At 41.7% G+C, this 24842-nt stretch overlaps 1 protein-coding gene across 3 annotated transcripts in view; it reads left to right on the top strand.

The window, feature by feature from the left end:
• The window catches only part of cntln (centlein, centrosomal protein), a 94906-nt gene that overhangs the window by 12269 nt on the left and 57795 nt on the right, over positions 1–24842 (top strand). For 2 of the 3 annotated variants that reach the window (XM_076884851.1, XM_004549387.3), the window contains 6 exons: positions 534–667; positions 1662–1824; positions 2273–2512; positions 10715–10849; positions 16270–16389; positions 19056–19177. In XM_076884851.1, coding sequence (XP_076740966.1) covers positions 534–667; positions 1662–1824; positions 2273–2512; positions 10715–10849; positions 16270–16389; positions 19056–19177 — 914 coding nt within the window. The remainder of the gene's footprint in view (positions 1–533; positions 668–1661; positions 1825–2272; positions 2513–10714; positions 10850–16269; positions 16390–19055; positions 19178–24842) is intronic. The other variant, XM_076884850.1, reaches the window with a different exon arrangement.

Below are 24842 nucleotides of genomic sequence, written 5' to 3'. Positions count from 1 at the left end.
CTGCTGCAATTAAATGGTTTTTTAAAATTAAAGCAAAGCTAACTAACGCCTTGTCTGCACCTCCTATATACAAAGAAACAGCACAAAAGCACAATAAAAACATTTTCAGATCGACTGTCATGTTAGAACTAAATCTAAATTTTACTATTCGATTACTTCACAGCAACTAGTACGGCTAGTTGCTGTGAAGTAACAAATTGTGGCCGACTTATTACAAGTGTTAAAGAAGGCATCGTAATTCAGGGCTAAGAAGTGAGACCTAGTTTCCTTGCTTTTCTGTCACTTTTTAAATTTCAGAATCATTTATTTGTTTATTTGTAGACAGACAGTCAAAGTAATGTGACAAGTGAATTATTTTAAATTTGATTGCAGAGTCAGTAAATGAAACGATGCTGGTCTGCGTTGGTTTGAGGATTTTGCCATAGAAAATAAACACTGACAAAGTTGACGTAATAATTCTAATACTTAAAGCATTTCATTTAAGGATAGCCTCTAAATTTGACAAAATCATTGTTATTACTCTTCTACACCAGGATCTAGAGGAGAAACTGCACAACACCTGTCAGGAGCTGACTGCCTTGCAGAGCCACAGTAGCAGCCTAGAAGCTCTGCTTTCCTCCAAAGACACAGAGTTGGCAACTAAACATGAACAACTTGATCACCTTTGGTAAGTTGTACCAGCTGAGATAGTGTCTCTGTTCTTGCAACATCCAAACCCTAATAGGTGATATTTATGGCTAATTTCATTAGTTAAAGTATAATTCTGTCCGCTATAGACGTACTATATGTGTATACCTCGATTTACATGGGTTACTGCATGGAGGAGTGGGTATATTGCTTCCTTCGCTGTGAGGCTTGGGGGTGACACAGATTTCTTCCACTCTGGCCCACCTAAAGCCACTTGATAAGCCCTGCATAGTGGATATGCTTTAAAAGAGAGAGAAGAGGGAACAGGGCAGGCTTTGGCTAAGCTTTAGTCGATATGATAAAAACTGTGAGAACTGTAGGAGCCTTAGTGGTAATCTCAACCTTTTTTAACTACTTTTCTGTTTTAATGCCAGAGGCAGTCTGACATGTCAGTCACACCAGGGCTATAGACTATTCTTGTGGATTTAGCAGGGTGATTAAAGATTTCCTTACAAGTTTGAGAAGCGCTTTGTGGTAATTCCACTGGTGGATACTAAACAAGATGGAAATGACCTTTTGGTGCTGATGAATTTTGGTATGTTGAGAAATGTAGCTGCTGTTGACGAAAGAAGGAAATCTGCTGTCATAAATACATTACAATAATGTAATGTGCATACAACTTTATGATTGTTATTGCTCTATAGTTTTGTTGTGCATTTAGGCATTGATGATGATAAAGGCTTATGAATTTGAGTTGCATATTTATCAAAAGTTAGACTTTTACAGCTGTAACACATGTGCTATTATCTTAAAACCCAAAAGGATTAAAACTGAGTTAATTCAGGTTCTCTGGCATACTTGTTTAAATAGTTATTTTAATATCAGTACACGACCTTTATGTTTCTCACCTTGAATACGTAGTTATAGTTATATAAAAAAATATAACTAAATCCACAATATTTAATGTAAGCAGCACATTATTGTTGTGTACTGTATGACTTTGCATAACGTGTAATGCGAGTGCCTGTGTGTAGTCGTGATTTTGCGGAAGTGCAGACGCTGTACAGACGGAGCACAGAGCATGCAGCGGAGCAGAGCCACCTGATTAAGCAACTGGAAGGACTCAACCTCGACACACAGCGAGTTCTGCGGAACCAAGAAGAGGCTCACTCTGCTGACGCTACCTCCTATCAGCAGGTACTCACAAGTACACACACACACCCAACCTCAAACTCAACAGTGTTATAACCTCTTCATCGCGCTTCACTCAGGCCTCACCAACTGTGGTGATTTATTTCCAAGCTAGCTGTAACCTACAATTATTTTTGTGTCTGCCAGAAAATCATTTTTTCTCGAAGTCTCCTGTTACTGTGACTGGGTTTGCAGCATACTACTTTGCCATGCACGTGGAGGAATCATAGAGAAAGACATTTTGCAAACATAAATCATTTGGGACACGTGTTGTTAACAACTTCTTTTCCCTATTTAGATTATTTAGCTTATCCTAATTTTTCTATTACTGAATATAACAGTCTTAATGTCACCTAATGAGTGGTTTTTGTCATTTTTCTCCCATCGATCTGACCCTTCCATTCCCTCTTGCTTGGATTTTAAACCTCTCTGGCTTATATATATTTGTTGACAGCTATACAAAGAGTTGAGTCAGTGCTACCAGGCTCTCGTGTCTAGTGAGGCCAAGCTCCGCCAGAGTCACCAGGAGCTGAGCAGCCAGCTGGCGCAGAAAGACCAACAGATCTTAGAACTCCAAGCTGGCCTACAACAGCAGCAGCAGGAACAAATACAACTTCAACAGGAGCTGCAGCTGCAACAACAGCCTCAGCTAACAGCCATTTATCCCTCTCCTCAAAAACAAACCAACTTTAAGGTAAGGACTATTCTCATTCTTCACTATGTCTTCCAAAAAGGCCTTAATGATCAAATGCATAAAAACATCTTAGTATAGCAAGTATGCCAATCTATGATATGCATTTGTTTCACAACAAACACATTATAGTTTGATAATTCTGTCAATTGCTTGCCTGGACTTAATATCTAATTGTCCCAAGGTACAGAGATGTCAATGTGTAGGTGGACCTGCAGGCACAGTAATAACTGACTGGCCCCAGCATGGCCTGTGGTGGTGGTCTTTAACTCAGAATCATTCGTTTGATATTGCTCTAGTTCACCCTTGATCTATCCATCTCTCTGAGCACCAGTGTCTTTTATGTCCGCTATCTGATCTTCTCTCACCGCCAGTCCTAGGCATACGCGCACTCTCTGAATAACATACTTTAGATATCGCCTTTCTCCCCTCCTACCCAAGTAACTGGAAGTCCTTTTAACACACGCGGGTCAGACAGCAAAGCCACGTAAGAGGTGGAGAGAGGTGATTTAATTGGAACTCCATAATGTTTTTGAAGATGATGTTAGAGTTACAATTCTACATCTGTCAGTCAGCGGGACTTTGGCTTTAGCGTTGTGCCTTTTGAACCAATCGCCCCCAAGGCAATAGAGGCCTTTAGTAACTGCTAACGATATGACGATAGGTGGTAGACCACACAGTGTCAGACACTTGGTTGGGGAAAAAATTAAAATCTTGAGACACTTTATTCCATCAGCAGTTCTCTGGCACACCACTTGACATTTTAAGGAGCCTCTCGGTCTCTTCTGCTCTACGACTTACCATTCCAGTTTCCTCCTTCAGATAACTCCATTTGATGCAGCACAAGACAATATTTTTGCAGCAGCGGAGAAATGTTTTTCTGCCTCCGCAGCGTTTAATTCGTTAATTTGATTGGCTGATTTTCTGAAAGTGCTGCTCCCAGACTGTGCAAGTTAGAAGATATCAGTTCAAATGTTAAGTGAGTTACAATGAACCTGTCTCACTTAACCCTCTTAATTTAACCAGCGGTAAAATATAAATGGATCATTTAGTCAGTAATTAAATACAGTACTGTAGTGTTCCCACAGTAATTAATACTACATTTAGAGTAGATGCAGTTAGTGCTCTGTGTGTGTAGTGTGGGCACATACACTGACTGGCCACAACATTAAAACCACTGACCGGTGAAGTGAATAACATCGATCATCTCGTTACAATGCAGTGTGCTGCTGGGAAATTCTGGGTATTTATGCAGATGTTTTTGGGGGCTTTTAATTTTTTGTGTGTCATGCACCATTTTAAGGCAGGTAGTTTTATTGTGACTTACTGATATATGTGTGCATGTTTTCTTGTCTCTTACAGTGAAAAGTCAGCTCACACAATTCTCAGGGCTGGGACATAATTAGAAAAAAATCATATATATAACCAAAGCTAAGAATAAATGATAACTTTTGTTTACCGAACACATGTAGCTGCTGTCTGGCTGATTTGTTTTTTGTAACTTTCTTACCCGCCGACATCAAAGTGAACAGATCAGGTATCCCAAGGTATAGCGCTCAGTCAGGAGGGTTTTCTATTTCCCACTCTCTAATTTCACTGACAGGTTATGCGTACGTGTGGGTACGTCTGTCTTCATAGTTGTGTGTTTGACTGAAGGTGTGTGTGTGTGTATCCGAGCACATAATCGCGAATTCTGTAACAACTTCCTCCCGAACACCTGTTAAATTCAAATGCTCGGGTTGTTAAGGCAGATTTGATTTTAATTTTAAATGTTTTGGTGGAAGTTACTATTGGAGGTGATCAAAGTACTGATCGCAACAGGAGCACAGGGGGGGAGACACAGTGCTCATTTGAATATGGACCGGAGCGACGGCTTTGAACACCCCACCTGCAGTGGTTTTTGGTGGGGGCGGGGATAAAGGAGGGGTTGGGGTGAGAGGAATAACACCTATTGTGTGTTACATTTCCATGCCGCACACCAGGATTGTGCGTTCTCGCTTGTCTTATGCAAAGTTAACTCTTTACAGGAAGCTGAACAAGACTTTACAAAGGCTCAAATGTGGGCAGTGTGTGGCGTGACCACACAGCTCAACTCATTTTAATCAGGCTGGTTTCTACTTGAATAATGTAAATCTATTATCTGTTAAATCTATTTTTGTTATTTATCCACAAATTAAAATATAAATACTACATCTATCAGTCTGTCTCTCTAAGATCTATATTTGTATGTAGATAGATTGTCACCATTTTTTAGTACATCAAAAGTCAGCTAATTGCTCCTGTGCTTAGGTAGTTGTCCAGTGTGTGGGTATTTGCCTGTGTTTGAGTTTATAAAGTGGTGCAAACATCTCCATGTCAGGCTGTAGATGGCCCGATGCCCTGATCTTCTAGCTTTAGGGCCTGGCTGATCATCAGGCACCTGGATGACCTCCATGCACAACGAGCTGCTGTGAAATTGCCAGGTTAGGGAGGCTTGGGTTGCCAGGTTGGGTGGTCACCATCGCAATCTAGATGCAAAGCAGGCTCCCTCATTAGCGGACAGAAAACTAGCTAGTCTGAACATTTCATTATTCAGAAGCGTTTAACTGCATCGTTTGTATTTACTGTAGTTTAGTTAGAGTTTGGCTACTATCAGAGCCGAGCTGTGATTAAAGACCAACATTAGAATCCACAGCAGACCTCAGGCTTTCTGGAATCATCACCGCAGTAAATGAGTGGTAAGTTGTTAATTATGTGGGCAGTCATTCAAAGCAGTGGTTACTCTCTCATCAACATTGGAAAGAGAAAATTAGGCATTCACATTCAATCCAGAAAAGTTTGGTCTAAATATAATGGGAAGAAGCACCTGTGTCTTTTGAAATGTTTACTGAAACTTTTTTTAATGGCCTATTTAAAAAAAAAAACTAAAAAAAAACAACATTTATACAAGGTTTGTGTTTTTTTTTCTTTTTGTTTGCTTTGGTTTGTCTCATTATCTCAATAGGACAACAATAATGTTAACATAACACCTGTGTTTTTTCTTTAAACTATGTCTATAGACATTTGAATGCCGCTTTAATATAATGATACATGAAATGCAGTAAGGTCTCATACTAAGCCTGAAGCACAGAAATAACATTTAGAGACATGACCGAGCCTTCCCCCCCCTGTTTTTTTTTAATATACTGAATGAACCCCACACGTTGCATCTCCCTTATCTTGCTGAGATCATTTTTTAACATCTGCTCCTGGGTTTTTATTAATGTTGGCTAATTTAAACGCTTTTAGATGTGTAATTAAAGTGCTAGTGAGACGCTCACACGTGCATAAATTTATACACCCACCGTTTTTGTCAGGTCACCTTTGGCTTTGGTGAGGCATTTCTTTTGATCATCATCATCATCATTAATGGCAGTCATCGGCTGAAAAGGGTGAAAACATAATGCCACGAAGAAATATGAAATCAGCTTTCAGCTAGAAGTTGAATAGACACTCAAAAAGGCATGAGGATGAGTTTAGTATGTTGTCCAGCTTGTCTCAGTATTGTAATTTTTATTTCTGTATTTTTAAGCACTTTGCAGACCTTGGATTTTTAATTTCTTAGATTTTGTAGGGAATGCCAAATGTTAACTATGTTGCACCACATAAGAAGTGTTTTGCAATATATTGTCAATATTTAAGTCAATTAAATATTGACAATATATTGAATTTCCCAAATGAAAGATGGTAAACTGAACTAAAGGTAACTGAATTGTGGTGATGTGAAAAATGGCTGACAGCAGGGTAAAGCAAATCAAAAAGCAGGTTTATAAAGTGGTGCAAACATCTCCATGTCAGGCTGTAGATGGCATGACGTCCTGATCTTCTAGCTTTACATTGCATTTTAAAATGAACGCAATAAAGAAATGTGTAAGTGAGTATCAAAACTACTGTATAATGATAGCATTGCTATTGTGGGGAAGGTATCACGGTAGTACCAAATTGCTACGATATTGCTAACCCTAATAAGCATGAAATTAAGTTCAATTAAAATAAGGAGAGAGGAAATAAGTTCATATATGAATTTAGCTTTGAATGTTCATCATTGTACTTTGTGAAAATGTGATTGAAGGCACAGGCCTTGTTTTCATTCATGCTACAGTCACAATGAGGAAAACGGTGACTGGAGACCATATTGCAACCAAAGTTATTGCAACCAAAGTTATTGCAACCATGTGCAATGAACTTGCAATCTTGTTGCCTTCGAAATGGTTGCTTCGAGGCAGACACTAGGTCTATCACCACTTGCAGTCAGTTGGAGTCTTCAAAGCGATTTTGGTGCAAGAGACAATGAGACAGAATCAGCCTGCTAAACGGAGTCAAGTGGGCAATTATATGCAATCTGTGACAAAATAGTGATTAATTGGGATTAAATCTGTGAATATATGTCTACTTTATTACTTTACTTTAACTACTTAGAACAGCCTCAGCTTATGGGCAACCAGTTGGTCACCGCAACAACTTTCAATCAGTCTAAGACAGCAAAAACAATTCACTGCTTTCACCGAGCAACCACCGATTTTTTCCTAGGCGCAAGGAGTCTCTGTCCTATTTTTGCTCTAGTGTGACTGAGCCATTAAGACGAATGCCCTTCCTTTAACTAAACTCGCAGGACCTACTTTAAAGTATATTAATCTTTATTGTAAACACGTGGCTGTATTCACACGTTTCTTTTTTCATTTGAATTCCATTAATGCTTAAAATGCATTTTTTTGTCAGTGACTAATGTTATGTGTGCTGATTGTATTATCACTAAATAGTATTACCTACATGAGTTTGAGTTTTGGGTGTGTATTAGTAGTAAATATTGTTGTCAACATGTGTGTGTGTGCGTGTGAGTGGGTGGGTGAGTGTTTGGAGCTGGCCCACGTCCAGGGCCAGAGACATACTAATGACATAGATGCCAGTGGTGTGTTTTACAAGCTCAACTGCTCTCATTAGATGAGAAACTCTGTGTAGCACAGCTCGCCTCATTAATGAAGCACAGCCATGTGCCGCTGCAGAGACATACACTCACTCGTTCTAGCACATACACCCGGGTCAAACAGACTGTGTGGGAGGACTCAGGGCTGGGTACACACTCCGAAAACATACACGCACCTACTTCCTACTCACTGTGTGCCGTCCTTCTATTAAGTCCCCCTCCACTGCGCTGCCAGTTAAAACACACACTCATCCATCTATGCACAAAGACACATGCTCTTTGAAGACTCACCATCTTGAATACAAAGTGCACCAGGCCTGAGAGTGCACTGCTTAAAGTCCTCACTTCTCAGGCCTATCCAATCACTTTCACATATGCTGTCGTTCCATTCATTCTATTCGAATGCGATTGTGTGAGCATGCGTTTGTGTATCCATGCAGTGAGTGGCTTTGGGTGTGTGCGTGTGGGTGGGGAGCCCCTCCTGATTATAGCTACTCCATAATTAACAGTGATCAGATTTGTTTTGTGGCATAAATGGTGCATGTGTAGAACATTAGGCCTGGCAAGTCTCATTTCACATTCAGCTCAAGGGCTCGGCAGCAGACGGGTCACGAGCTTCAGGGAGCACAATCACAAGCCTCGCTCCATATGGTCCTGCCTGCCGCATCCTCACATGTGAGGGCCGCCAGTGCCAGACAAGTTCCCCCAAGAACCTAATCGTGTTCAGTAATTACCAAGACCGGCTTTTCTCTCTCTTTTTTTCCTCCTCCCCTCCCTCCCTCAGCCTCCTCCCAATCTCTTGCTCTTTTTATTTATTTTTTTCACCACACCTGCATGCTCTCTTCTCCTCTGTCAATCTCATGCTCCCGTGCCGTCTCTTGGTTTACTCTAAGCTACGTGTAATCTGTTTGTCTTTTTTTTTCCGTTTATATATATATTGTTGCTCTTTTAACGGCTTCCCGGCTTTCCTGTTTTCCGCTGGATGAAAATCAGGAGGGCGACGAGAGAGAATTCGCGAGGAAGAAAAGTCAGACGCTCCCGCATCAGTTAATTTCTAAATTGCTTTATGTGGCTGATGCCGAAAAACGCACTCCATCCTCCTGCCTGCCTGGAAATTATAAATAATTGTAACAGATGCGCCAATATGGCCGGCCTCCAATAAACGAGGCCCCAGATAATTTGACCAACCCCCTTTGACAGGCCAATTTAATAAAACATGAACAAAATCTTCCTCACTAATAATTTATCATCCCCTCTCCTCCCCTTTGGTTAAAGTTGATTACCCTGGCAGTTAACAAGGTCACGCCCAGATGCCAGGTTTCTGATAATGCAATCAGGACTTGTTGGAAAAAAGGTGATGACATCCTGTGTGGTTTTCTTCACAACTTGGCCTCCCAGTACAACATGGTGGTGAAGGCCTTTGTTTGTCAAAGAGCTTCAATTTGATGTGTTGAGTCAAAGTGTTGTTGATAGCAGCAGGTGAAGCTTTTCTTTTCTCTTTAGTTTCACACTTTTTCTTATTAGCGATTTAAGAAAAGGCGTGAATATGTGCAGGTGATACAGTCAAGAGGTATGTGGATGAGTTTTTGAACTATAAAAGGGCTTGTCTGACTTGATAAAAACTGCCTATACAGCACGTGGCCTTTTGGCAGTGGATTAAAAGTCATGCTGTCCTTAAAGCTATAATATCTTTGTACAAAAACGCACACTCAGCATAACAACACAACAGTAGCTTAAGCGTAGAGATTAAAGTTTGAGTGACATGGGCAGTTTGAAGGTGACAGTTGTTGCCCTGTACATACAGAAACCCCCTCTGGTTAGTCTTGATTGTGTTAGTATTTTGTCCCAAAGTGTCTCATTATACACTTTTTTCCGAAATAGTGGAGCTGCTGGTTAATTATGTCTTGACTAGATGAGATATCTGGGTGTTGACTGCAGTGAGCTAAAGTTGCCATTCTTTTTAACTACATGGTGGACAAACTGTTATCACATTTGTAACGCAATGCAGTACATGACTGCTGCAAGTACACAAAGAAGATTAAAGATTTAAAACATTATTTTAAAAAAGTATTTTTTACAGTGGAAAGAATTAAAGGCAGACTGTATTCTGCTTTGGTTAAGCTTAAGCAAACTTTAAACTGAATTAAGCAATAAAAAAATACATTAGCCTGATATTGGTTCATTAATAGCTTGCTGTTAATTTAAAGAGAACATATCCATTTTATTAGGTACACCTTGCTAGTATGTGTTAGATCCTCTTTATCCTTCAGAACTGCCTTAATTCTTTATGGCATTAATTGTATAAGGTGCTGATATTTTGATATTTGTCTGAAACTTTGGTCCATATTGACATGGGAGCATCACACAGTTGCTGCACATCTTTGATGTGAATCTCCCGTTCCACCACATCCCACTACTAGCCTGAAACATTGATACAAGGCAGGATGGATCGATGCTTTGATGTTACTTATGCGGAGGTCTGGCCCTACCATCCCAGTGTCACAGTAGAAATCAAGACCCATCAGACCAGACAATGTTTTTCCAATCTTCTATTGACAGTTTTGCGGAGCCCGTGCGAGTGGTAATCTGAGTTTTCTGTTCTCAGCTGACACAAGTTGGACCCAGTGTGGTATCCCATTTCCTTCAAGGTTTGTCATGTTGTACATTCAGAGCTGCTCTTCTGTATACCTTGGTTGTAATCCAATCGATAAGGTGGTTAATTAATTTGCCTTCTTATAAACTTGAAGTAGTCTTTCTGTTCTTCTCTAGTGTTTTTGCCCAGATAACTCCTGCGTAGTGGATATGTTCTCATTTTTGGATGGTTTTCTCTAAGACCTAGAGATGGTTGAGCAGCCAAATCCCCATAGATCATCAGATTCTGAAATACTCAAACTAGCATGTCTGCCACCTTGTGACATTCAAAGTCACTTATATCACCTTTCTTCTTCATTCTGATGTTCGGTTAGAACTTCAGCATGTTGTCTTGAGTACGTCTACATGCCTGATTGAATTGAGCTGCTACCATGTAATGGGCTGATTAGATATTTGCATTGACAAGCAAATATGGTTAAGTGGGTGTGTTTGTTACAGCTGAAATACTCAACTTTGAGGAATAACATGGATAATATTTTTAAATTTCCGGACATAAGCATGACAAAATAACAGCTGTCACCAAACCAAGGCTCTGTTTTCCATCAGCCTATCTTAGTCGTCTCTTTTCAGCCTTTCAAGCACCAACATATGCGCCATCTCTTTTCTCACAGGCGTTGGCGTCAGAGCAGGTTGATGCGGTAGCCCAGAAGTCTAGCCCTGACCAGGCCTCTACTCGAGGTTCATGTCCCAGGCCAGAGGGTAGTACTTTCCATCAGAGATCTGCCAGTTCCATTAGAAGACAACAGGTAGGTCAGAACATGCTTCTGGTAATTATGTCAAAGCCAACACGTGGATGAGCAGCTAACATACCCTCACTTATCCATTACTGTTTTGTTCAGATTAGATCAAAGCCACAGAGAAGGGATATAAAGGAAACTGTCTTTCTAGAATCATATGATTTATCAGACCCAGCCCCTGCCAACCTTTGTCCTGAACTTCCCAACACACACACACAGATGCCCCTCCTACTGTGACCAAGCCGGCGTGTGCTGCTGGTTTCACGCATGCCTTGGGCTCAGGCACTGGCTAATTTACCGCTTCAGCAGTACATTATGAACAAGAAAGAAGCTTTTGATCTTCTCAGTATCCAACTCATAAGTTTGGCAGGACATGTTTCTAGATGGCCTCACTCACTCTAAAGCTGGCCTGAAGACACGTTGTTTGATTTAAGCCGCTGTCCTCATTGTATCTTAAATCGAAGCGCTTCTGTTCTGGCAGTCTATTTGTGTAATGTAATTATACCGTGCAAAATAAATAAATAGTATTGACATTTGATGAGCTTCCTTTATGCTTGCCTTAGGGCACACAACTCACAAACACATAATTGGTGTACTATCCACCTATAATTCATTATCAAAAACATGCGCCAATGTTGATCCTGCTGCTGATATCCAAAATCAGTGTGTAAATACTTTTTTTTGATATTCTATTATACTGACTAATAACGTGAATCATAATGAGATCTACTGAATGGAAATCGGGGCATTTGTCATCAGTTTCAGTAAACGTCAGCTTGGCTTTTCATTTATTATAAATGCAATCCTGCCTGTCATTGCCTCTGACCACACATTTACTGTGTGTTATACATACGTTTACAAATGAGATTTTAATGCAGGCACATGATCATATTAGAGCTGCCGCGCCAACATTTACAGAAACAGATGTCAGATGAAAGATGGAGAGCTTTGAATTGAACTAACTCCTTTAAATGAAATAAAGTTATTATTTAACTGAATGAAATTTAAGATTGATGCGTTTTATTTTCTGAGTGGCGACTACAAAGTGGCATCTTTAAAGTGGCATTCTTTCACATAGCACAGTGGCACGTTCACGTCTCTCAGCTAGTAGCTATAAGAACTCCGGTTATTACTTTAAAACATGTAAACTTCATAAAACATGTCCAGCCTTACTGTAAATCTTGAATAATTTCTAGAAGCACGATGATGGTCCAAAAAAACTATAAACTTTTTATGCCTTATTACGATTCATACCACTCCATTTAAACTGGAATAACAAACTGGAAGGTCAGCAGCTGATGAGACGAGTCTTCTGTTCAGCATACTGTTTCCCCCTTGGAATCAGATTTCTGCTATTTTACTCAATGCCCACAGTGAAGTGGGATTATTGGCTGCGTCTATAAACAGTGCAGAGTGGTGCATGTCCGACTGTGTTGGGTGCATGCAGTAAGTGTTATAATGATGTTAGCCATTAAAAAACAAACAAACAAAAAAACTATGTCTCAAGGAACTTGAGAGACTTGGTGTGTGTGTGTGTGTGTGTGTGTGTGTGTGTGTGTGTGTGTGTGTGTGTCACATGATTTGAGTGAAGAAAGTTTACTTTGATGTGGAAAATTAGATTTGAAAGACCTCATGAAAAATTGTATTTTCAAGTTCCAGACTGTTTAGAGTTTTTATTAGAAACAACACTGTGAATTGCTAACATTATACAGAGTGGACCATTTTTCAGCATGATTTACTTCAAGTTTGAGCTCAAACTTGAGCATTTGTTTTTAAAGTTTGCTTAGTAACAGTGCTCATTTGTATGTATAGTCATCAGGGAACGTGAACACATTTAATTACTCTCCAGATGCACTCATAACAGGCTAGTGCAATCATAAAGAAACCCATTGATGACAGTGACTCAGTGTCTCTGTCAGATAGAAAGTGGAGGAGAGGTGAAGGGAGGCGGGCACTCAGTGAAATGATTCTTTCCTCTGCTGATTCCTCAGTAAATCCGGTTTTTAAGTTACAGACCTTTTCCCTCATTTCCTTCTTACTATGTGCCCTCTGTCCCTCCTTCTGCGTTGCACTCTCATGTTTACAAAGCCATTACAGGGTGTTATACACAGGTCAGGCCATGACCACCAGACAGCTGCCGAGCTGAGGTAAATGTCGAGGACAGCCTTCTGTGTCTCGTGTTCTCTGCTTTTTATCCTTCAGGCCTGTCTTGTGGAACATTAACATCAATGCCGCAACACAGAGCTTCCCACACAAATAAAGGGCATTCATGCGTCTTCGGGTCCAGCAGCAGTCAGGCGTCCAACTGGACCAGAGAGAACATCTGCACCAAAATGTCAGTCATTAGTCAGTGTCACCATTTTATTAATTTACCGTGGACTTTAGACAAGCACGCAGTTTGTCTCACGTGGTTCTCACCTTCATTAATAATTACTGTGATCAAGTTAAGTAGTAAATATCATTCACAATTTATATTTCTACCTGAAACCCAGTTTAGAGTTTGTCTGCAGTATGTCATGCACTTTATAATTGCTCATCTTTACTTTTAGGTTTAGGACTTCGAGTTGGTTTGGATTCCCCTTTTGGAATCTGTGTTTCCCCCTTGTACAGACAAACTAAGCCAGTTGGCCTGCCACTCATCAGGAATATGCAGATCAATCTGCTAATTAGTTGCATAGAGTCATTAAGGCTGAGTTAGAACACATGGTTGGCACCCATGCAGGCATGTTAGCAAAACCTGGCCGCCAGGTCACTGGAGTCAACTGTAGCCTCAGAGCACATTTCCCAGCACACGTACATCGTGTATATATTAATGTCACAAGCAGATGTTCTGTTTTAAATACACATTCTGTGATGTTAAAACTAAAGGAAATGTGTTATACAGTAACTAATTAAGTGACAAATGCGTTTTTTAAGTTACAATAAAAAAAGTCTTAATGTCTAATCCCTTTCTTTTAAACATGTCAATTAGCATTTTGCAGCAGTTGCTATTCACTGAACAATATCTGCTGTCTGTTAGTGTCCTTCTAAATAGGTGAAGTTCGCCCTCATGTGAATGATTTGAGTTGCAGACCCATACACAAGGGATTCATGAGGAGCAATGCAAAGAAAGCAGAGTCCATTGTTTTCATGTATTCCATGTTGCCATGTAACAACATTAGTATTAGTATTTAGTATTTAGTATTTATTTATTTATTGTCATTGTCAAGAACAATGAAATTGCGTTTGGGGCTTCCATACAACCCAAAAAAAAGAAGAAAATAATAAATACCCCTTAAAACCCAAGTGTACATATTTAACCCAGTGTGACTCCAATGCAATAAGACAATCCTTAGCAATAATGTTCGTAGAAATTCAGACAAAGACCTGAGAAACATGACAAAATACAACAATGCAACCCATTCAATATTATTGTACTGTGAGATATGATATCAGATATGATAGTTATCTATTTAAGAAAGAGGGGGGGGGGGGGGGGGGGGCAGGAGGGGGAAGAGAATAAAGATATGATGCACCAATGCAGACCAGTTCATTGCTATTAAGAAGTTGGATATGGTTATTGTCCGTGAGAGGGGGGCAGAGAGTTCAGGAGCCTCACAGCCTGTGGATACAGGCTGTTGGCCAGTCTGGATGTTCTGGCCTGTATAGACCTGTACCTTCTCCCTGAGGGCAGCAGATGGAAAAGGTGGCGCGCAGGGTGATGTTGGTCCCGCAGGATACTGTGCACCCTCCTCAGACAGCGAGTGGGGAAGATATTACTGATGTGTTATGAATTATCATGCAAAAATATTTTTTTCACTCACTTTTGAGAGTGGAGAGTTTTCAGGCAATGTTATTTTAAAGTTTGCCAAGCTGCTTTGTGAGCACATGTACAAGTTGCGCTATTTGTTGTGCTGACAGAGTAAGGTGTGATTTGGCTTCTGCAGGGAATCTTTGACATATCCTACGTAAATGACTGACGTTGTTGCCTGCATTTATGTTTGAAACAAATAAAATGTCAGGACTTTTTAAAAACAGCCGTCAGAATGTACCATGTCCCTCCTGGAATTTGCTGACATTTTTGAGTCCTTATATTGATGCTATGTTTATTATTCCTCAGACTGAGACGATTGTTGATCTCTTGCTGATATATTCAAAAACTGCTGCGATAAAGTAGTCAGGAATGCACAGGAGGAATCAATGGTACGGAACAGGCCAATCACAGTAGCTGCGCGCTGCGTCAAGATGACTTGTAGTTACAATTCTAAGGAGGTTACACCAGGAGGGTGTGGGTTTCAGCGGGAGTTTGCAGTTTCCCACTGAAGCATAAATCCCCACCGGTCAAGCACCAAGATGTGTTTGGTTCCCCCAGTGCTTGATTAGTGTATGATTTTGCTTAGGACACTAGGGCATGAGATATTTTCTTGTTTCAGCCGTAACAACAGGTGTTGCAATATCAGAAAAGGCTGAAATCTTAATGACTTTAATAGGCAAGAGAGCTTGTCAACAGCAATCAAAATACATATTTTTTGGATGGTGGGGGGTTAGGCTTAACTGATCTGCTATCCTCTCATTAACCTCACCACTTTAGCACCACCTCCTCCTCCTGTACTGCTCATCTTTCTCTACCCAAGGACTGTTGTGCATTTAGTCGCATTGCATATTTTAGCCTGCCATCTGGTCAGCCCTGCCCGGCGCTACAGGAGGGCCTCCTATCCTTTCATATTCATATTCCACTAGCATATTGTTCCCACCGCTTTTCTACAGCGCAGCCCCAGCAATTCTCCATTTCTTTATTTATTTCTACAGAAGAGGCTGGCAAGCAAACTGCACCCCCCCTCCTAATCGGCGGCTCTTCCAGTTGTCCTATCAAGTGTAACCTGGAGGCCCCTAGCAGAGCAATTAGAGCGGCCTCCCTGACCACCTCTTGTAATGAAGCCCAGCACATTCTGGAATCTATAGCCCCTTTAGTCTCCCCTAATGGGACATCATTATTGTCAAAGAAACAATGTAAATGGAAATGAACATACTCATTAGCCAGTCGCAGGGAGAAACCTTTGCTGCTCTCAGCTTGCAACTCCTGCTTCCAAACACACACACACACACACACACACACACACACACACACACACACACACACACACACACACACACACACACACACACACAAGAGTGAACCTCCTCCCTTCAGCTTCTGTGGACTGCTGCTCGAGCTTGCTTTATTCCTCTGGCAGCGTGTTTGTTTTTGTCTGCATATGTGTGTACCAAGAAAGACAATGCTCATGTTTTACTCAAGGTGAGAGGGGAGTGGAGTGAACATAGATAATTCCATTATTGGCATTCACTCAGTGTTTCTACAGATGTTAATTGCTGCATGTGTTTGTGCCTGTCTGTGTAAGTGAAGTCTGTTCAAGCTCCCACCCCAGTGCTTCTTTGCTTACCCTTCCCAGGGTGCACCAGTGCAGCGGTCCAGGTCCCTGTCTCCAGCTGGCAGCGTCGGGTTCGGAAGTGAGAGGAGAAAAGAGGCAGAAGAGAGGATTCGAGACCTCGAGGAGCTGCTGCAATTGAAGGTAATTACTTGCCAATGTATACAAATAAATATAATGTCTTAATCGTTTCCACCCCTCTTAGAACAGTTTATTTATCCCCAAGTTTAGAGTACAGTTCTCACTCTGATTCCTTATGGTCGAACTTTATTTTATTAGTCTTTTTTTGCATCTTTTGTCTGTGTATCCCTGCATGACAGTGTTTCTCAAAGTGACATTGAACTACCCGAAGGAGTGGTTTGCTTCAAAAAGCACATTTGTTGTTGCTATATTTTGGTGACATCTGTTAGTATCAGTTTGAAGGAGCTGCTTGTTGCTGTGGCCACTAGCTTAGATATGATTGCTGCTATCAGCTACTGGTTTATATAGAGGTCTGCAAGAGAGTAACAGTGGTTCAATTGCAGTACTGCTGCCACTGCCTCCTCCGTGACCTTCTCTTACGGTGTCTTTCACACATACATACGTACATGGGCGCACACACAAGCAGAGTGTGCGTAGGCAGTGAAGCAGCAGGAGAGAAGCCGCTCTGGTGAAAGCGGATGCAGCCATTTTTCTTTCTTTTTTTTTTATCCTTAAACGAATCAGCTTTATTGGTCTTTTAACCTTCACGTGCTCTGTGATGTTCTTCTCAGATGTTCGTCCTCGTGTTGTTTTCAGTGTCTCCAACTGGCTGCAAGCAAAAGAAAAAAAGTTAATTTTCACCCCCGTGTTGCACTTTCCCCTAAAGCTCACTGCCTTTAAAAAACAAATCTCTCTATCTTCGCAGCTGACCAACGAGTGAGTGATTATCCAAAGGTCATCTCCCTTTGAACACAATCCCAGGAACGCATTAGGCACCATTTCCTTGTCAGATCTGAAGTGTCTGAATTACATCACTGGCAGACACCTCGACAGTAATGCTCAACATAGATTCAGACAACACGCATGACTGTCTTAGTTAATGGTGCCATTTACTTGTCTGCTGTTTGAGGGGCATTTAGCAAAGGTATGCACAGAAAAACGTGACTACATTAATGAGGGCATTTGTTCAAGGCATGATTTAGTGGTTTTTGTCCTTTGCTTGTTTCTGGAAATAAGCAAAATGCCCTCTATCAGTTGCACTTGAGACCTTACCTTCAGCCTCTTACTGTGCAGTACTTTGCTTGGTTCAGTTCGCTGCTGTGCAGTTTTCCAGTCCTTTCCAACAGAATGCTTTTCAAATTGGGTACGGCAGCCATACCATTGACATGTTGACCTTAGCTGCGAACAAACAAACAATTCTCTTAATAACGCCCTCCTTTTTTTCTACTTCACACTTTGAAGTAAAAAGTAGCTGTTGCTGTGTAATTATTTTTCAGCTTGAGAACGTCCACACATGTGTTCACTGACTGAGTGGGGGTGTATTGATCGGTGGGCAAGGGTCTGTGGCCTGATGACCAGAGCTGGTCTGCCCAGGGGGAAGCTCTATAAGGAGCCTGGGAAGCCATGATGTGGCTAATGCCCTGCCACTTGCACCATCCCACCCCCCCGCCGCCCCTCCATCAGTCAGCCACAACTCCTCTGTGTCCCCCCTCAGCCTCTAGTTCCACCAGTTAACACTGCTCTGGTCTGGCCCCTTTCATTAAAGCCCTGTTTTTGAGAGGTCGGGGGCTGCTCGAAAGGGCTGACGATGTCTTGCAGATGTCCTCAGTGAATAATCCACACTAGGGAAAATCCATACTTGTCACATCGGCAGTGTGGATGTGCAGTGCGCGTGTGTGCACACACATTGTGTGTCCAGCGCATATTTGTGTGCGCTCTCTCTCTGTTCTCTTTGTCCTTGTTAATAATAACAGGGCCGAGGGCTCGCATTTCCCTCTCTGCAGGGTAGCCGTGTCATATCAGCAGTAAACAAGCTCCTTCCCTTCAGAAAGCACTCGACAACTCTCCCTAGCCTTGGCCACTCAAGCAGAAACCTGTCCTGCACTCTTCCTTTCACTTTTCCTTTTCCTCCCCCCTCTCTCTCTCTCTCTCTCTCTCTCTCTCTCTCTCTCTCTTTTCCCTCTCGTACTAATTTCTCAGTTCTCTTTCTCTTTTCTCTACTTCCATGAGCTCTCTGTCTCTTTTTCCTTACCCTCTTTCCACCTCTGTTTGTCCTGCCTGTTGAAAGAATTTTTTCCATTGCTCTCCCTGTTAAGGTCAATGTGATGAGGGAGGAGGGATGCCCCTGACAAGAAAAATCTATATGTTGTCTTCTCTTAACTCCTTCTTTAAAGCAGGAGCCCAATCTCGTTCTGTTTTAATAGCTGTCAACAGCAACAAACCCACCACTACAACCCCATATCACAACACACGGTTGTCATCAGTTGGTAACTCCAGTGAGTTTGTTTCTTTGCTGGTTAACGTGAGCGTGTGTGAGTGTGCAGGCCTGTTTAGTGTACAGTGGCACCAGCGACTTGTCATGTAAACGCCTCATTTTAATGATGCCTCAGTTGACCAGAAGGAGTGGAAGCATTTGTTTGGGAGAAACAAGGAAAGTGGAATGAATCTTGACCGGCTGCTTTCTGTTAGGCTGAGATGTTTCAGCTGCAAAGCAGCTTAAATATGTTGGTTTCTTATATTTCATGCCCAGTATGGGCTGTATCAGTGCAATTGCGGCAAATTCCCTTCTTCTGTTAACTTTGATTTGAGTTACCCAACTCAGGACGGAATGTTGCCATTGTGCTTTACAGATGGAGGAAAATGAAGAGCTGAGGAGAGCTCACGATAAACGTCGTGAACGCCTGCGTTTGATTCAGACCAACTACAAGGCAGTCAGAGATCAGCTGAAAGAGATGGAGAAATCAAATGGCATGTGAGTACACACTTTACTGTCTAACATTTCATAATAAACTCTTATCTCACAGGAAATTATGACTGCAAATGAATGGTGAAAGATCAAAATATACAGAACCCACATCTTCATAAAATAAAACCTGTGCATACACAAAGCAACTGGGATAACCTCCAGTTTCACTACGCAGCAGTGAGTGAGAGACACTTCAAAGCATATAACTCGCCTTGCCTTATGTTAAAAGCCCTGTGAAACACTACAACCCCCTGAAACCACTCACAAATAGTCTTAGGGCCCCATTGCGCTCCACATGTTGTCTGACAAGACCTGAGTTCTGGATTTGGGAGAGTGGGAGAAATTCCGCTTTTTTCATCTTTGAAAAGCTCAGAGGTTTTAAGCCCAGTCAAATTGGCCCGTTTTGTGCCAAGTGTATGTGCTCTTCGTCTCTTCTCCCTCAGCGTTCATTAAGATGTGAGAGCCAGAGGCTGGAGGTGTCTGGTCCTGGGGGTGCAAGGTGTTTGAGAAGGCCTGTGGAGGAAGGCTGCAAGAGGGAGGAGGGATGAGAGCCATTTCCTGTTTTGAGCTGCTATCTTCAGCAAAAACCACGGGATTTTTTACACAAAGTGGAAAATGTGCTGGAAAATGTCATTAACATACGGGTCTTTTCTTTGTGTTGTCTCCACTAGTCGTTTCCTACTTTGCTGTCTATTTCTTTTCTCCACCAGCGTCATTAAGACCGCTCAGAGAGTAGCTAAAGGTGCGTATATGTGGTGGCCGTGCGGGAGCGAGGTGTTGACCCCGTCAGCTGTTTTCTCTCTGGGTTAATTAAAGAAAACAGCAGTGCAATGTGAGCCCGTGTGAAAGTGGAGTGAGTGCGAGAGCGTGTTCAGCCCTAGGCTCGACTCGGCTCATGTTAGCTCAGCGCGGCTCAGCAGCATGTGTCTGAGACAGTGGGAACAAAGACGGCCATGTAGAGAGAGCCTCGGCAACGTTTCGCTGTTACGAATGAAACGCTCTGAATGGTAACATTGATTTTTGTTAAAAGAAAGCATGCATGTTCCTTTAATAATACAAACAGGGATTTAGTTCAGTATAGAAAGCCTAATGTTAGATTTCAGTCTATCAGTGTCAGTGTATCTGTGTTTCATGAGTGATTTGACATGAAATTGATGCAATAGGCAGCTTTGCCCTTTTCAGTCTTCCTTGGCACCAACCAGTCACTCAATGTTATGATCTTGGCATTCATTTGGCATTAGGCCACATCCTTAAATAGCTGTTAAGCCCACTGGGGTAATGCCCGCCTGAATGAGAGACAATAGAAAATGACTTAAATACTCCCATTAGTGCTAGGAAATCAGGGGCCTAACAAGTCAGCGGGGATAGGCGTTGACTCTCATTGCATTTCGAGCTTGTTAGGGATGTCCCAACAGCTTCCATGCTGCGTTGTTGTAGATGCAGGGGGGTCCGTTTGATCCCCTTTGTGTTCCTGACCAAACGATAAATGGGTAAGTGCGTCTCTCTTCACCTGCCTGTACGAATGCATTTACTTATTTGCCGTGTCTGTCAGGTTTAGAAATGTTTAGACAGTGTCACAATTTTTTTATTATATTTCGTTTTTCAAAATGACCCTCTGGTAAAGGTACTTTCAAAAGTGCTGTGTTGAGTAGTGATCCAGCGTGTTTCAGATATTCTTTAGCAAAGTCTATTCCTATTCTAGCATTTTATCCTTGGGGCTGATGAGTGTTTTGCACCTTGTGGTGAACCCTTTGTATTTGCTCTTGTGAAGTTTTCTCTTAATGTTAAATTTTTCAAGAATATGCTCACCTGCTTTAGAGTGTTTCTCATGTGGCTGAATGCTGTGAAGGGTTTTCTTTAGTATAGAAAGGAATCCTGTACTCGTAGTTTTTTTTTAAAGATATACCAAAGTGTCGATGTAGCAACAACTAATGTTTTTGCTATCTCTCCAATGTATATCTAATAAACTTCCAGCCTAATGGCATATTTCATTTACTTCAAGGGCGTCGTCCACATGTTTTATGTCCACCAAAAACGGCATCCTAATACAAATGCCACACATTAAATCAGCTCTAGACTATTTAGCTGCTTTACTGATGAAGCAAGAATAAAGGAATGTCCCATAGCTATCTATGACAAAACTACATAGGCAAGAAAAATTTGTAAACTCACTGGAATTACCAGAATTTTTCAATTTTTCCCTGAAAATGTGGTATGATCTTTATCAAAATTCCAGTTATGTTCAAAAGTTTTTCTTTTGTCAGTCTCCAGCATTGCCCAGCAAATTATTGATTAGATGATTGGTTTGTGTGCAATCAGCTGCCAAAAGATGTCAGCAATGTGTCTGTTAGCCAGTCCCGCCCAGAATAGAACTGCCAACCAATCGCAAATCAGAAGAACAGTCCATCGGCTGATCGGTATGCAGGCAATGTGCAGTTGGCCAGTCCCAGTGAAATCACCCTGCCATTCACCATTACTGCACCACCATATTTTCCCAAAATGGTGTGAAGAAGAGAGAGAGAAAAACCCAACTTCTTATTTATATTAGAGAAGGGAAAACATTTTTTAATCAGACTGGGGATGATGGGGGTGAGCAAATAAAATTAAAGGTTATTAAAGCATCCGTACTCTGATCAAAGTTGCGCCCATAAACAGATTCCCCCTGATTCAGAGCAATTAGCCGCAGCAGCGTGGAAAAGTTCTCTCTGTTTCCTCCTGCTTAATAATGGAAACAAGGATACCATAAGGGAGGATGCACTGAGGCCTGAAGAAGATGGCTCTCTCATGGCTCCATGTTCAACAGCTTTTAGGCCCACTGTAAACAAATTAAAATGTATAAAGCTTTACCATGACTTAATAAAGCTTCTTGCACATTTCTTAAGTAATGCAGATGATACATTGCAAACCGGAAATTGCACAGGGAGAATTGAAACAGCTGTGGGTAAAAGATCTTGTACTTACTCCAGGCACTTTTAATGTAGGTTTGGCTTCATTCATTGTGTGCTTTCAGAGAAATGTCAGTCTCTGTGCCTATAGAGTACAGTAAGGTTATGTATTAAATAGCTTTAGACTCTGGGAAACTAACACACTACTCCCATAGCACGCATGTACGGCCACACAACTACACTCTAAAGAAGTTCAAGGGCTTCAAATTGCTCACGGGGGCATTAGCAGTATTAAATGAAAACATTTGCCATTCCTCAGTAGCTTCTAACTCCCAGTCACCAGGGTTTAACTAGTATTAGCATAGCACGGCGGCATCTAGATAGCCAATAATGACCATGGGAAAAGGACCCCTCCGCAACAGCGACCCTCACAATCCATTTCCACACCCCTGCCACATTGATCGAGTGAAAATGAGAAGTCGGTGTGTCTGTGTGCGTGACAAAAACGGTATTCTCTTCTCATCTGCTTCTTTTGCAATCTGTGGATTTCTCACTAAAACCTGTTTTAGTTTGCAAATGAAAGGCTAATTGGAATTGAATGTGTTGGGCTCTGGCTGATTGATGAGTTGGATGTGTGCAGGGATGCAGTTGGGGGCAGTGGCGATGGTGTGTGTGTGTGTGTGTGTGTGTGTGTGTGTGTGTGTGTGTGCGTGTGTGTGTGTGTGTGATTTGAAATGGGAAGTTCAATGGAGGCGGCAGCTACTGAGCACAAAGTGTCATTAAGTATTCATAAGTGAGGTGTAGACATTTGAATGACCTCGTTTGCGAGTGTGTTTTTGCCATTATTTACATTTGCATGGCACACAGGGAATGCTCCACTGCCCTGCCACACGGGCAGTGCCCTGGGCTTTAACAAACATGCATACGTCGGTACATGATTTGCCACTGAAATGTCAAAGTCAAGGCTGCTCATTTGAATACTGCTAAAGATGGCTGAATAATAAAAACACAGCAACACTAAGGGGCCTTGTTACCCAGAGTGAATTGGTCAGAGGCAGCAAGTTGATGTATAGTACCAACAATTTTCCCTTGTTAGTAGGTTTACTTTCTAGGGGTGCAACGATATTCGTATCGATATTGAACCGTTCGATACAGTGCTTTCGGTTCGGTACGCATATGTATCGAACAATACAACATTTGTAATTTATTTTATCAACTTTCCTTCTGACGATGCTGTCTGTGTTGAGCGCTCAGTGAATCTGCGTTCGACTACTCCGCCTAGGCTGCACTGTCGAGCGCAGATCCACTGAGTGCTCAACACAGACAGCATAGTCAGAAGGAAGAGCGCAGGGCAAGCTAGCAAGACAGAAGTTAAGCTCTCCAGATCTGGCGTTTGGAATTATTTTGGTTTTCATGTGACGTATGACCCTGAAGGTAAGCGAGTCATGGACTAAAGTAAAACAGTATGTTGGATGTGCCGTGCAATGCTCAATTACATGGGTGGGAGCTAGTGTGTTAGCGCAGTTAGCTCGTTAACGTGTTGGCCGTCTAGCCCCATGCACGGAGCGATCGGCGGTAGCTCGTTAACGGAGATTTGCCGTGTTGTGGCGTTAAGGTCATTTCAACGAGATTAACCTGAAAGCACTAGTGGGAACACGACGAATATGACTGCACATTTACACCGACATCATCCTAGTGCAAAGACAAAAACAACAAGCATGCTACTAACTTTAGCCGAGTCATTTAGACAGCTGTTAGCACATGATTCTCCTTATGCTGCTGAGAATATAGCCCAGAAGAAGCGGATAGTATAGCTTTTATTTTGGAAAGAGACATTTCTCTGTAATAAACTCTCTTTTCCAAAGATGAGTGATTCCTCAATCAGATACAGGGCTTGCAATATCGCTAGCCCGACGTCCCGGAGCTAGCGATTTTTTCAGTCGGGCTACCAAAATCTATCTCTTCCCTGCCCGTCGGGCTATTGTACGAAAAATATATGTCAATGCTTTTGCATTCTTTCAGAAATGTAGCTGGGTAATTATGTCATTGGCATCGGTGAGCCACTGTCAATATGTGACATATTGAAGTCGCGTTTGAATTTGCGCTTGTTTTTTTTGCTTTCACTTTGCAATCGTGTGAACTGTGTATAGAGAGCGACAGCACTGATCTGTGAGTGATGATAATTTGTGCACCAATTCCTCTGACATCGTCTTATCAATCGTTAGCTTACTATGCAAACATGACAAGTGAAATCTCCCGCAGCTTAAACATGTGAGAGGTTGGTCGCGCAGAGAATCGCTGAGCTTATGTGAGTGCGTGTGTAAAAGCATTTCAGTTCTGCTGAGCCAAATAAGACAGGTCAGGGTGAAGAAGTGACAGCCAAAGAAAAGCTTACCACAAAACGGAGAAGTTATGACAAATCAGACTATAAGGCAAAAAGAAAGTGCAGCTTTATGGTTTCATGGACAAAAGAATTTCTGTGGCTGCAATATGACGAGCTAAATAACCAGGGCTGCACATAAGTGGTCCGCAGGTGCGCATTCGCTGTCAAAATAAAAAACACGCACAAGGGTTAGGGTTAAATTTAAAAACTGTACTTTTGAGTTAAAATATATATTTATAATTTTAATAAATGACAAATTAAAAATGCATGAACATTTTTTTGTATCGAAAAAATATCGAACCGTGACACCAAAGTATCGAACCGAACCGAACCGTGAATTTTGTGTATCGTTGCACCCCTATTACTTTCCTTATGTCCGTATGTGTGCCAAGTGAGCCTGTGT

The sequence above is a fragment of the Maylandia zebra genome, linkage group LG6 (genome assembly GCF_041146795.1).
Source record: "Maylandia zebra isolate NMK-2024a linkage group LG6, Mzebra_GT3a, whole genome shotgun sequence".
Classification (NCBI taxonomy): domain Eukaryota; kingdom Metazoa; phylum Chordata; class Actinopteri; order Cichliformes; family Cichlidae; genus Maylandia; species Maylandia zebra.
Note: the sequence above shows the minus strand (reverse complement) of the source record. Positions and strands in the feature narration are given on the sequence as shown.